At 43.0% G+C, this 15,176-nt stretch overlaps 1 protein-coding gene across 2 annotated transcripts in view; it reads right to left on the bottom strand.

Moving 5' to 3' along the window:
- Positions 1-14,331, bottom strand: part of LOC121453545 (aminopeptidase O-like) — a 226,130-nt gene extending 211,799 nt beyond the window's left edge. The window contains exons 1-2 of one of the 2 annotated variants that reach the window (XR_005975027.1): positions 13,394-14,331; positions 4,866-5,032 (exon numbers count right to left, since the gene is read on the bottom strand). Coding sequence is in view for 1 of the 2 variants with exons in the window: in XM_041660416.1 (XP_041516350.1) it covers positions 4,866-5,032; positions 13,394-14,190 (964 nt within the window). In the remaining variant the exon portion in view is untranslated. The remainder of the gene's footprint in view (positions 1-4,865; positions 5,033-13,393) is intronic. The other variant, XM_041660416.1, reaches the window with a different exon arrangement.
- Positions 14,332-15,176: the final 845 nt, after the last annotated feature.

Genomic DNA, 15,176 nt, shown 5'->3' on the forward strand with positions numbered 1-15,176 from the left:
CCTTACTTAAAGAAAAAAGTTAATATCTAAGTCAAGAATTGTTCATAAGTGAACACATTTCACAGTCAATCAAAGTATAGGAGGACATTAGAAAATGAACTATAGAGTTGGGGGTGGTGGCACACGCCTTTAATCCCGGAACTCAGAAGGCAGAGGCAGACTGATCTCTGCGAGTTCGAAGCTAGCCTGGTCTAGAGTGAGGACAGCTAATGCTGTAATGTAAAATAGAAAAACCCTGTCTCAAGAAAGGAGAGAGAAAGAGAGAGAGAGAGAGAGAGAGAGAGAAAGAATAAACCCACTTTTAGAGAAAAAAATTTATTTTAAAATTGTTTCCTCAAACAACTGAAAAACAATTTAACCTTACGAGATCAAGAATAAAAAATCAGTTTAAACATTTATTCAACATATAATTTGAAACTGGATGAAATATAAAACAATAACAGTACCTCTGAAAGATATAACACAAAGCAAAATATAGAAGAAAACGAATTTGAATCCCAGATTGTATTAAACTTCCCAATCCTCTAAAGGAAGACCAGCGCACACACGTGCGGTTCCCTCAGCTCTAAAGGAAGACCAGCGCACACAAGTGCAGTTCCCTCAGCTCTAAAGGAAGACCAGCGCACACAAGTACAGTTCACTCAGCTCTAAAGGAAGACCAGCGCACACATGTGCAGTTCCCTCGGCTCTAAAGGAAGACCAGCGCACACACGTGCAGTTCCCTCGGCTCTAAAGGAAGACCAGCGCACACAAGTACAGTTCACTCAGCTCTAAAGGAAGACCAGCGCACACATGTGCAGTTCACTCAGCTCTAAAGGAAGACTAGTGCACACACGTGCAGTTCCCTCGGCTCTAAAGGAAGACCAGCGCACACAAGTGCAGTTCCCTCGGCTCTAAAGGAAGACCAGCGCACACACGTGCAGTTCACTCAGCTCTAAAGGAAGACCAGCGCACACACGTGCAGTTCACTCAGCTCTAAAGGAAGACCAGCGCACACACATGCAGTTCACTCTGCGAAAGACAAAAGCTGAGCGAGTGTGGCCATCAGCTGAGGTGCCTCTGAGGCAGGTTGTCAGGAAGCTGGGGAAGGGCAGTAAGAAGGGACCTGTACTGGGCTGGGGCAGAGCTCAGCTTGTAGAGCGCTTTGCTTACACCATACTACATAGCAAGTCTGAGGGTAGCCGAGGGGACACGAGTCCCTGTATCAAAAAGTGTAGCACAGGCATTGAGACCAACAATTGAGAAATGGGACCTCATGAAGCTAAAATGTTTCTGTACAGCGAAGAGGCAGTCTACAGAATGGGAAACAAGCCTTTACCAGCTATACATCTAACAGAGGGTTAATGTCCAGTATATACAAAGATTTCAAAAGCTAAACACCAAATGGGAGGTTTGTACCTAACTTACAACTGGGGCATGTAATTAAACACAATTTTCAAAAGAAGAAATACAAATGGCTGAGAAATATTTTAAACATCCTTGACCATAAGAGAAATATAAATTTAAACTATTTTGATATTTCATCCTACCCAAGTTACAATAGCTAAGATAGAGAAAAAAAAAAAAGACAACTGAGGGAAAAGGTGAGAGAGAAAGCTGGTGTAGCCATTGTGAAATAAGTGTAGCGGTTCTTCAAAAAGCTAGAGATAGATCTACCATATGATCCAGCTGAATCACCTCCAGAACTAGTCCCAAAGGACTCTATACCCTACTACTGAAATACTTGATTGTTCATTGCCGCTCTTTCATAATAGTCACAAAATGGAGAGAGCACAGACGTCCGTCAACTGAGGAACGGATAATGGAAATGTGGTATATTTACACAATGGATTATTATTCATTTGTAAAAAACTATGAAATTGTAAAATCTGCACGTAAATGGATGGAACTATCAATAACCATCCTGAATGAGGTAACAGACCTAGAAACACGAACACTGCAAGTTCAGCTCTTTCTCTTGTATGGATGCTGGGAACATTCAGATGCGTGTGCCTAAATCAGCGTACCCACACAAGTCAGGAAACCAGTAAGCAGCCATGGGAGAAGACATCAAGGAAAAGAGGACAGAACGCAGGAAGCATGAAGAGGGAAAAGGAATGTGGGAACAGAAGGGTTAATGTGGTGAGAGAGGAAGAGCAGAGTGGAGAAGGGACAGGAAGGATGGGGGACAAAAAAACACCTGTGAAAACGCCACTGAAACCTACTACTGCAGGATCTCCATATGTAGGTATGTATGTATGTATATTGTACATGTATGTGAAATATGTATCTTATACAAGAGGTTTAGAGGAAGTTACCCTAAAACAGGGAACATTACTCCTCCCAGACACCACAGACTATCAAATAAAAAGTGCACTGCTAGAATGGGTTCTCTCTCTTTGAGCTGTCAGTGGAGTCCCACAGATTCCCCTTAACAGAGCAGGCGATTGTTATTAATCTCAGTTACCTTCCAGAACTTTATGGTAAGGCCATGTTGCTGAAGATATTATATACCTGAGTCATAGAGCATGGCAAAACCAAGCTGGTACTGGTCTGGAAGGTTCATTCCTGCTGGCTAGCTTTCAGTGCTGGAGGGTATGAAGCCTGTGAGCTACTGCAGTCCAGCTGTGACATGGAAGGATGCTCACCGCTGCTGCTGCAGTCCAGCTGTGACATGGAAGGATGCTCACCGCTGCTGCTGCAGTCCAGCTGTGACATGGAAGGATGCTCACCGCTGCTACTGCAGTCCAGCTGTGACATGGAAGGATGCTCACAGCTGCTACTGCAGTCCAGCTGTGACATGGAAGGATGCTCACCGCTGCTACTGCAGTCCAGCTGTGACATGGAAGGATGTTCATGGCTGTAAGAGTGTCATAAATGTTGTAGGAGCAACTAAAAACTTCCTGACTGGATTTCAAACCTGCTCCACAAAATGGAACCCATGCCTAATACCTTTAACTGGTATAAAAACCCAAGACGGCTGTCATGGGTCCTATGGAAGAATCTAGTGCTATCATTCTGCTAAACAGCAATACACTGCTCCTAAGCAGTTATCTCTGTGCCCATAGACCAATGCATTTGCCAACCCTCCCAGAGAAGCATCTTTTTATAGTGCAGAGACTTCCAACCAGTTGGTGTGCACAGAATAAGAAATGGGACATCGTTCCACAGCCCCTCTTTCAAGGCTCAGGGGTCTTCTTGGAAGAAGTCAAGGACAGATTGCAGAGCCAGAAAAATGGATGTCTGCAGCAAAGCAGTATTTGCTGAACACGTCAGTGCTGCGTACAGAAACTCATAGCACCTGACAAAACCTGGACCAAGTCAGTCAAAATCCCCAGCACAGATCAGGGAGGAGCAAATGGAGTCCCACCCCTAGCTGAGGAGGTTCTGGGAACTGATGGCTGCTGGGAGAGGGATGCAGCTCCCGAGTGGCTGTCCATGCTCCAGTGGATGGTCCCACACCCATACACACACCGTAGCTCTAAACAGATACAATGGGAGGGAAAAGCGGGGTGGGAAAAAATTGGATGTAAGGGATGAGGGAATGAACTTGATCAAAATACATGTTGCATGTATAAAAATCTCCAATAATTTAAAGAAATGGTATATGCATGGACAAAGGCTGTCTCAAACCGACTGCAATGAAAAGGTCAACCCCACCCCAGATTTTTAAAAAGCAAAATGAGACTTTTATGTCCTTTGTTCATTTGTAAGTATATTATCTAAAGGTTCTACATTAAAAAAATTATTTAACTCAAGAATCTGGTACATATGCAACAAGTCTAACCAATGGTGAAGCAGATGCCTCAAATCAGAACGGATAAATTCAGCAACCCTGAGCCTCTCCGTGTAGAAAACAGGTAATGGTTTAGATGATCAAACTAAAGAAGGACCCTTGCCTTCCCCACGGGCACCATTTCATAGGTCGCAGGACACTAGTTAAGGTGGCATGACCTGGAAAGTACTGTGGGTCACATGACACAGCCTCGACCTGTCCCAGTTCACACCCACCACCATTCATTTATCCAGTCACCTCCTTGGGAACCTAATACAACCGTATTGATAACAGGAAAACAATCTGGTGATCAAACTACCCACCAATGCGAGAGTCAGGCAGATTCTGATGCGCTCAGACAATAAAAGCTGCTGATGTTTGGAATTGTTTCTAAAGTGCATGGCAACCTGAAATACTCAGTGTAGTGTTAGCAAAAAAAGCAGATGGCGCTGCACGCGTAGTCACAATTTAGCGCCTCTTGACACACGTGGCTCTTAGGGACAGGGGTGGCGCAGGGTGGGAAACAATGTAGGAGGAGTCATTCTTCCAAATTATTTCACTTTGGTTTTTGAGTACTGTTTCCTGGCATCGGCGTGCTGAAGACATCAAATGGACAGTGGTGACAGAACAAGCGAGCGCCATGCAAGAAACCCAGGTGATGGGGTGACTCTCACCACCATCTCTGACACACCCTGGGTTCAGGTTTCCAAGCCCAGCAAGTTGGCTAGCCTGAGTACTGCCTCTCAGAAAAACAGGCAACCGCATATAGATACCACGTCCAAAGCACACACAGCTCGACTCTAATGTGTTTCCACGGCCATGCTTGCTGCTCCATGAAGTCTTCAACCAAGACCACCCACTTTGGTCCACAAACCACCAGGTAAGGATGACTCTGGAATCAACTATGAATTGGTAATGTTGGCATAGACAGTCTGGAACCCCATGCCCAGACTCCCAAGTGGCCCTCCCCCGCAAGCCTGTGCTTCGTCTGACAGGGTTTTGTTCCAATCTCACTAGGAAAGCTGCTCCCTCAGAGGCTATAGCACAGTTGATGGGTCCCTGGGTCCAGTGTGTGCGTCACACCCAAATAGACAGAACACATGTACAGTACCTTCTCGAAGTGGTGTGGGCTTAGCAGAATTTTCCCCACTCATTAAAACAACAAAAGATGCAGCTGCTCGAACTGTAGCCTGCCATGTTGACATGGCAACCGGTGGTTCCTGGCATGGAAAAAGGGCCCTGTTGTTGATGGGGGATCCCATAGTATAAACACATGGCCTGTAGAGGAAAGACAAAGACAGAGAAGGAAGAATCTTTAAAATGAGTTGTCATTTATCTCACCACCATGGCAGGAAGGTCACGTTGAGCTTTCCAAGAAGAAACACAGGAGGCTTTAGAGCTGACTGTAAGCACATTGAAACGGAACATGCCAAGGGCCAGCTATGTCAATAGCTCAGTGGTTATTCCTCCCAAATGAATCAAATATGTGAAAATGTGTGCTTGTTGGGGGTGGTGTAGTGTGTGTGTTTTAAGAAAAAAAATCTGGATAAGGTTTTAAATACTATTCTGCAAAGTTGTAATTTATGCTCCCCTTAGGCATTTCTGCCTTCAAAGGAAAAAAGCTTCAGAGACATTCTTACTGACTTTTTGGAAAGTATTCTGGAAAAGAAAACATGGCTGGAGATCTCTGTGATTATTAATCTTGGAAAAACAAGCGGTGGTCTCAAAGCCAGTGTTGGCAAGCAGACCCACCCTCCCAGTCCTGGAAACCGCCTTCTCAGATGGAGCCCTTGTGGGATCCTTGTGTGGAAGCCAAGAACAGGGCTTGGCACAAACAGGATGGCAGAGGTCACAGCAGCCAGGCTTGGAAGACTGTAGTAATAAGCTCATTAGCAAAGCAAGGTATGAAATCAACAGCAAGAGCTAGGACTCGGTCACTCCAAGTATAAACCCTCCCAAACCAAGCAGAATTCCTTTCCATGATTAAATCACAGTTGACAGAGATGGCAAAGACCTGCAAAACCAGAGTAATCCATTCTTACATCAGAGAAGGCACACCACTGACTCTCAGGAAAACAACTGAGGAAAAGAATGAGACTCTGGTTTTGGAGTTATGACAAATGTCAATTAATCAGCTTAAATTACAATGTAAATGAATCAGCTACTAGTTCTTGTAGAGAAACCACTTTCATTAACGTCATTATGATTGAACATTAATCTGTCCGTACGATATATTAAAGACCATGCAGGATGATGGTTTTCCTCTATCATCCAAGCCCAATAAATAAAGAGAAGACAGGGCAGGCTCTAGTAAGTAGAGAGAACTTAATACAGAGAACTGTGACACAGTGGTAGAGTGGAGAAATTAAGCAGGGACGAGCAAGGCAAGCCAGGAGCTGTATTCATGGAGCAGACACGGAAGGTGAGCTATCTATCCCCAACGTGCTTGCTCTTCACCTCAAGGAGCACAGAACTGAAAACTCAGAAAACAGCACATTCTCTGCTGACCACTGTGCAGAAAGGACTTTTCAGGAGAGAGCAGATTTCTTGTTTGGAAGGTTCCAAGCTTGCCTCTTCCCATCAAATTAATCGTAGTCAGAGGCTTTGATCAGCAACTAGAAAGCTGACTACAGAAGTAGGGAGACAGGAGCCTGAAAGGGTCAGGTCTGCTGGGCGGCTTGAGGGACCTTTGGAAAATGGGGCAAATGGCCGGCCTGAGGCCACAGACACAGGAGCTAAGCCAGAACTATCCAGAAGTCTCTGACGGTTACAAAGTGTCCAGGTTTCCAGTTTATTTCCATTTATTATTGTATCTAATACTTTTACAACCTTGTGTTTCAACAAAACTGTGATACAGACTCTGCTACAGTGGGCAAACCTCCTGCTTGGAATTTCTGTCAACGATCGCCTCCTCACCCCTTCTCTCTAATTCCACTTCGGGATACCATTACCAAACCCAGGACTGATCACTGTCATCTAGATGGCAAGTCTAAAGGCCACTGTTGCTCTGAAATGGACAGGACTTTCTCAAGAGAGGCATTTTCCATGTAAGATGGTTAAGCTCCCTGCAAGGGCAAAGGCATGGCCTTCGGAGGCCACTCCTGGGGTCAGGTAGGAATGCAATTACCCTCTCATGGACTCTTCTCATGTTACACATAAAGAAATTAGGTTCTGGTTATAAATGACTCTGCTACAGTTGCTTGGCTTGTTGGCAGCATGGCTGCATCCAAGACTCTGAGAGGCCTGGGCTCTTGTCTTTCAATTTTACAATATACTATACTAATTCTGCGTACTGTTATTTGTTATTTTCCACTGATACTCGATTTCTTTTTTTAGGCCAAGCTTGGGGAATCCTTCTGAAGAGAGGGAGGATATATGAGCCAGAGAGGTCAAGGACATCACAAGAGAACCCACAGAATCAACTAACCTGAGTTCATAGGAGCTCACAGAGTTTGAATCGAAAACCAGAGAGTGTGCATGATCTAACCTTGGCTGTCTACAAATATGTGACAGTTGCATAGCTTGGTATACTTGTGGAAGCCTAACAGTGGGAACAGAGGCTGTCCCTAATGCTGTGGGGCTAACTTTTGGGACTCTATTCCTCACACTGGGTTGCCCTGCCCAGCCTTAATACAAGGAGAGTGTTTAGACCTACAGCAACTTAATACACCATGTTTTGTTGATCCATGGGAGGCCTGGCCCTTTCTGAACAGAAACTAAAGAGGAGTGGGTTGGGGGGAAGAGGGAAGGGAGAAGGGGGAAAGGGAAGAGAAGAGAGGAGAGGAAACTGTGGTCATGTTGTAAAATAAATAAATTTAATTAATAAAAAAAATAGTTTTAGCCAGGTGTGATGGTACATGCTTCAATCCAAGCATTTGAGAGACCCCCTTCTCAAAAACAAAGCTTTTTTTGTTTGTTTTTTAATTTTATGGTCTTTTGAGGCAGGATTACTTCCCTATGACTCGGGATGGCCTTGAATTTACAGAGACCAGCCTGACTCTCCCTTCCTTGTGTTAGAATTAAAGGTGTGTGCCACCACATCTGACACAAATTTCTCTTAAGAAGCAAAGGACATTATCAACCTCGTAAAAAGGGAGTCTAGAGATTGGAAAAAGTATTTATCAGCTATACATCTGACAGAGGATATCTGCAATGTAAAAAAACAAAACAAAACAAAACAAAACTAAAACCAGATAAACAAAATGGCTGGACCTTAGCCCTGGCTATTCCTGAAGAGGTTCCCAGCAGGAGGGCCTAGCTCTCTGGACCCTAGCTCCCAGGCACACCCCATGCCCCACCCCCAGCCACCAAACCCCACAGACCTCAAATCATCCTCCCACTACCTGCAAACATCCCCCACTGCACCTGGAGAGGAGCCCCCAGAGCCTCAGTAATGACTATCAGAGGCAAGGCCCTGCCTGCACCTGGAAGAAGAGTGACCACCTAAGCAAAGGCACCCCTTGGAGGAAGAGATGGGAAGGTGCCAATGCAAGAATGCATTCAACAACCCAAAGAGCAAAATGGCAACACCTGAAACTAGTGGTCCTAGCCCAGAAGAAGCAGAAGAAAATATCCTTAAATATAACTTTCTGAAGATGATAGAGACCATTAAAGAGAAAATAAAAATTTCATAAAGAAAATTTTATTTTGGAGAAAAAGTCAAAAAATTGGGAGAAATCAATAAATCTCTTAAAGAAAGCTAAAAAAAAAAAAACCAAACAGGTGAAATAAACAGTTCAAGACTTGAAAATTGAAATAAAGTCAGTAAAGAAAACACAAACTGAGGGAAATCTGGAAATAGAAAATCTAGGTAATGAACAGAAACTACAGATGGCAAGCATCACCAACAGAATACAAGAAATGAAAGAGAGAATTTCAGGAGTTGAGGATATGGTAAAGGAAATAGATTCATTGGTCAAAGAAAATGTTAAATACAACAACTCCTTAACACAAAACATCCAGGAAATCTGGAAGACCATGAAAATAATAATAGGGATAGAAGGAGGAGTCTGGCTCAAAGGCGGAGAAAATATATTCAACAAAATAATAGAAGAAAACTTTCCAAACCTGAAGGAGGATATGCCTATGAAGGTACAAGAAGCTTACAGAACACCAAATAGACTGGACTGGAAAAAAATTGCCATATAATAATTAAAATAATAAGCATACATAATAAAGAAAGAATATTAAGAGCTGCAAAGGAAAAAGGCCAAGTAACATATAAAGGCAAACCTATCAGAATTACATCTGACTTTTCAATGGAAACCATGAAAGCCAGAAGGTCCTGGATAAATGTGCTGCAGACACTAAGAGACCATGGATGTAAACCCAGACTACTATATCCAGCAAAGCTTTCAATCACCATCAATGGAGAAAACAAGATGTTCCATGATAAAACCAGGTTTAAACAATACCTATCAACAAACTCAGTCTTACAGAAAGTACTAGAAGGAAAAATCCAACTAAAGGAAACTAGCTGCACCCACAAAAGCACAGACAACAACCTCACACCAGCAAATGCCAAAGCGAAACACACAAATACTACCATCAAAAATTAACAGGGATTAACAATCACTCGTCATTAATATCTCTTAATATCAATGGACTCAATTCACCTATAAAATGACACGGTCTAAGAGAATGGATATGAAAACAGTATCCATCCTGCTACATACAAGAAACACACCTCAACCTCAAAGACAGACAACATCTCAGAGTAAAGGGGTGGGAAAAGATTTCCCAACCAAATGGACCTAAAAAACAAGCAGGTATAGATATCCTAGTAGCTAACAAAATAAAATTCAAACAGAGAAGGACACTTCATACTCATCACAGAAAAAATCCATCCAGATTAAGTCTCAATCCTGAACATCTATGTCCCAAATACAAGAGCACCCACATATTTAAAAGAAACATTACTAAAGCTTAAATCACATATCAAATCCCACACACTGATAGGAGAATACTTGAACATCCCCCTCTCCGCAATGGACAGGTCAACCAGACAGAAACTTAACAGAGAAATAAGAGAACTAACAGATGGCATGACTCAAATGGTCTTAACAGACATCTATAGAACATTTCCCCCAAATACAAAAGAATATACCTTCTTCTCAGCATTTCATGGAAACTTCTCTAAAAGTGACCACATACTTGGTAACAAAGCAAACCTCCACAGATACAAAAATTTGGAATAACCCCCAGTATCTTATCGGATCACCATGGCTTAAAGTTAGAATTCAACAAGACTTGTTGCAGAAGGTCTACAATCTCATGGAAATTGAACAGTGCTCAACTGAATAACCCTTGGGCCAAGGAGAAAATAAAGAAAGAAATTAAAGACTTCCTAGAATTCAACAAAAATGAAGAAACAAGTACCCAAAACCATGGACCCTATGAAAGCGGTGCTAAGAGGAAAGTTCATAGCACTGAGTGCCCACATAAAGACAGTGGAGAAAGCTCACACTAGTGACTTAGCAGCACACCTGAAAGCTCTAGAACAAAAAGAAGCAGGCTCACCCAGCAGGAGTAGATGATAGGAAATAATCAAATTGAGGGCTGAAAAATCAATAAAATAGAAAAAGAAAACAATAGAAAGAATCAATGAAACAAAGAGCTGGTTCTTTGAGAAAAAACAAGATAGACAAACCCTTATCCAAATTAATCAAAAGGCAGAGTGAGAACATCCACCACAAAATCAGAAACGAAAAGGGGAACATTACAACAAACACATAGGAAATCCAGAAAAATCATTATATCATACTTTAAAAATCTGTACTCCACAAAATTGGGAAATGTAAAAGAAATGGACAATTTTCTGGATAGGTACCACATACCAAAATTGAATCAAGACCAAATAAACAAAAGCCTCCCAACCAAAAAAAGCCCAGGGGCCCGGTAGTTTCAGCACAGAATTCTACCAGAATTTCAAAGAAGAACTAATACCTGTACTTTTCAAATTGTTCCACACAATAGAAACAGAAGGGACATTGCCAAACTCTTCATGAGGCTACAGTTACCCTCATACTGAAACCACACAAATACTCAACCAAGAAAGAGAATTACAAACCAATCTCCCTCATGAACATTGATGCAAAAATACTCAATAAAATGTCGGCAAACTGAATCCAAGAACACATTAAAAAAATCATCCATCATGATCAAGTAAGTAGGCTTCATCCCAGAGATGCAGGGATGGTTCAACATATGAAAATCTATCAATGTAATCTACCATATAAACAAACTGAAAGAAAAAAAACACATGATACTCTCATTGGATACTGAAAAAGCATTCAACAAAATACAACACCCCTTCATGATAAGAGTCCTGGAGAGATCAGGGATACAAGGAACGTGTCTAAACATAATAAATGCAATATACAGCAAGCTGACAGCCAACATCAAATTAAATGGAGAGAAACTCAAAGCACGGCACAAATGCACACATGTGTACAAAGGAAAACAAAAAGCAAAGTTAGGTCCACATTCTCCAGGGAGGTAGCTTCACGTATCGTTACATCTCACTTTCCTTCCTGGGATGGTGTGTCATCCCAAATGGTTATTATCAACCAAAGTGACTGCAGCTCTAGACTTTACCATGTGAAGCGGGGAGAAACACTAGCCGCTGATGGAACCTGGGCGGGGCCTCTCCAGAAATGTCTGACACTGTACCCAGCCCTGTCTGTGAAGGATAACAAAATGCACCCCATGCTGGCCTGGCAGTCTGTGGTAAACAGGAGGGCGAGTACTCTGACATGATCACGACAGAATTTTCATCAATATGGATGCCAAACCTACTTATACTACTGTGGAAGGCTCTTGCTCACCCCATCATATCAAGGCCCACATCACTGAGGAAATACATTTTGTCCCTAACCTAGAATCTCAGCCAACAGAAAGTTCTTAGTTTCTAGACAGTCACCTGGATGCATTTAGGTTTGTTTATATACTTGATTTGAATCAGGGTCACATTTTGTGGCCCAATCTAACCTTAAACTTTTATAATCCTCCTGTCTTCACCCCATGCATGCCTCTGGGATTGCAGACATGAAGCCACCACACTTAGAATCTTAGGCACATGGAAGAGTTTCATGAGATGTGTGGCTATCCATGGAAGGGTATCTTGACTCTAATCAAAGTCTCAAAAAGTTTCACCCCTAAAAGGAAAGTGAGGGAAAGAGCAGCTTTCTGGGATTTTCTTCTAAAATCAACACTGTATCCTCTTATGACTCCACGAATCACGCAGACTAAAACATGGTATAAGGGCTTCCATCACAACCATGTATCTTACTGAGTCACACCAAATTCTATGTCAACCTTCCTCCAGGGTAACCAAGACTTCTGCACATAATGGATTCAAGTCTGTCTTAGCAGTTAGTATTTAAGATAGAAGGTCATGTTTGAGGTCATTAACATACTTCCAACTGTCAGTGGTTTCTTCTTTCCCACTATTTTAGTTCAAAAGTAAAGCATCTGGGAGTATAAAAACTACCAATCCCTACTTAAATATTTAATAGTATTATATGGTTAACCTTGGTGAAAATCTTCAGTAATTCCAAAAACTTGGAAGCCACAATAAGAAGTTGCTCCTTCACAATCTCCACCAAAAGCCCAGTAAGATAATGACAAATAATTGCTATGCTTTTGTATTCATGGAACTCTGTGCCAACCCTGCAATTCTTCCCAAAGCCTTCCTCAAACTCTCAGAGACTTGAGGCGGAAAGTAATCTCCCACTGAGCCACCTGGAAACCACAGCAAGAGGGAAGATAGTGAGCAAGGGACAGGCTAATTAGAGCTCAATGTCAAAGTGGCACTTTCAGAGCAAATCTTAACGGGTTTGAGGAGTAGGGTGAGGAAGAAGAGATGCAAGGAATTGCCAGAGACCACCACTTCCACCAAAGAGGCCAACGTTGAGAGAATCCTCTCAAGAGTAGCTAACAGATGAGTGAACCTCTATCCACCTCTTCAGTGATTCGTCAGGCTGACTCGCACAACCAACAAAGTTTGATTTAGAAATTCTCAGATTCTAAAAAGTCAGTAAGACAAGGCCGAGGGGATTCTTTGACTTCCCTGACTGGAAGAATCAGGTATCTTTTACTCCCAGAAACCAAGAGCCACACCCTAAGAAATCGGTTTGCAGTTCAACAGGTCTGACCACTTTAATCCCCAGAAGCAGCTCTCTAGCGCACTGGAGGTTCACATGCAGTGACAACCGGCCAAGTCCAGCAAAAGTCACAGCATGGCTGGCCTAGCTTCACACCCATCCAGTCTCAGAGCAGATCTCAGGATACTTTGAGAAAGCACTTGCTCAGAGATGCACCACTCCAAAGGCAGCCTTAGAAGTCACCACCAGTGATCCCAACCAACAGCCAGGCTCAGCACTTCACAGCAGCAAGCTAACATTTCAAGCTCCTAACTCAGCAATGTTGGAACTGAATCAAGGGATCTTTTCATCCTAATTTACAGGAGGTGATCTTGAAAACAGTTCAGCATACTGCAGGATTTACCTGCTGCATGGTGCTGAGTCTGTCTGGGTAAGGCTACAGGACAAGCAGAAACACCCCCATAGACTCAGTCTCTTCTTAGAGAGCAACCCTGAAGTGTAAGAGATTAGGGGCAGGAAGCACTGGATGACCTACCTGCCATCCTGGTCTGAGGTCCAAGTCACTGACTGCCCCTCAGGTTTAGTTTTGTACCATATCCTGATGGCATGAGGAAAGTCAGCGGCTGTCTGAGCCCCCGTCCTCCTGATACGTAAGCTCCAACTGTCAGTGTCAAAGAAGAGCTCCCCACATCCAGGAGCCTGGCTGCAGAGAGCGTAGCAGTCAAACTGCTCCCTCCAAGCATCTGCAGGCAGAGCCACCAGGTCACGGACAATGTCACGCCTGAGCTTCTCAGGAGTGGCTGCAAGCTTGGGAGCCTTTGTGAATCTCTCAAGGCCTGGCACAGCAGCCACATCCACCTCCTCTACCTTTAGCACAGATAGATCACAGCAGTCCAACACTAGCAAGAAATCCTGTCTCCCATGATTCCCTGTGTCACAGCAGTACTTTGAGCTAGAGATCTCAGAATCACATTCCCAGTTGTCATGGTTACCATCGTTATCAAAGGCATCTTGATCACCTTTACCACAGACTGCACATTCATTATACCCCATCCGAGGTGAGAAGGTACTTGCATCCATCTTGGGCACATGGCAGGGTTCTGTTGTCCTAAAAGTACAGTCTTTCTCTGACTCCATTTGGATGGTGTCCTGGGAGGAAATTGCCTGTGTTTTAAATCTGTTCCCATCTCCAAAGAAAAGAACTATGGTGCCCTCAATGACTCGACTTTCAGAATCCACATCCAGATCCAGGACATAGTGCTTCACCAGCATGTGGCTGGTGTTGGCCATGAGAGGCAGATCATCCCGGGCAGGGTCCAGCTTTGTGTCCATGGCGCAGGACCTGGTTGATGGCTTTGATGAATCTTGGCCGAGGCTTCCGGTCTCTTCTACTCATTCGGCATTGCAGATGGCTGGCTCACCAAATAAGAAGCACCTGCTCTCACAAGCAGTGTTTCCACAACTTCCAGTTCCCTGGCAAAGAAAAAAAAAGGTTAGATGAAATTCCAAATAAGACCCCAAATGTCCCTGCAGCTGTAGCTCCTGCAAGTTGGCCACCTTACCTAGCAATGCCCAGGGTGGCAGATGCTCAGAGGAGAAGAAAGAAGCTTCATTACCGACCTCTACGCTACTCAGGGACACAGTCCTTGTTTCAGAAAAGAGCAATTCTTATGCAAAACTGCAACTCTTACTGCCTCGTTTTAAAATAATATTAAATGTATCAATTCTAATTTTGTGCATCAAAAGGTAAGTGGTTGTTTTTCTACTGTGATTCTAAATAACAAGTATGAATGAGGGCTAAATGGCCTCATACATTGTATTCTTTGAGAGCAATAATTTAATCCACACAATATAACTCCAGGGATTAATGTGCTTTTCACATTAGGACTCCTCTCCTATCAGCTCTTCCAGTAAATTACAGGGAAATGAGCCAATTTACCAGGAGTGCATTCTGAGTATTCCTTTGAGATTGTTCATGGAGACTTTTCAAATTTATAGTTAAATACTCAAGGTATACATTACATCTTAATAGCTGAAAACCCATTAACATTCTGGGTAATAGCTTTCTTGTGGCAAACAAAAGGTCTCATTTGGAAAAAAAGTATGCAAATATCTATAAAAGGAAGGAGAGAAATTAAAATGTAGAAGCAGATGTTGCAATACAATACACAAGTTCTTCAGAAAAGTTCTGAATCAAAATGTATTCTTACCTGATAGCAACACAGCTAAGGGGAGAGGTTTGGCATCATTTCAGACCTGACATGTACCTGATTTCCTTTAGCATGTGCTGCTTTTCTTCTACCAGACAATGGAAAACA

Source organism: Microtus oregoni, unplaced genomic scaffold, assembly GCF_018167655.1.
Source record: "Microtus oregoni isolate MIOR12 unplaced genomic scaffold, Mior012 000011F_ref0000422, whole genome shotgun sequence".
In the NCBI taxonomy this organism is placed as follows: Eukaryota; Metazoa; Chordata; class Mammalia; order Rodentia; family Cricetidae; genus Microtus; species Microtus oregoni.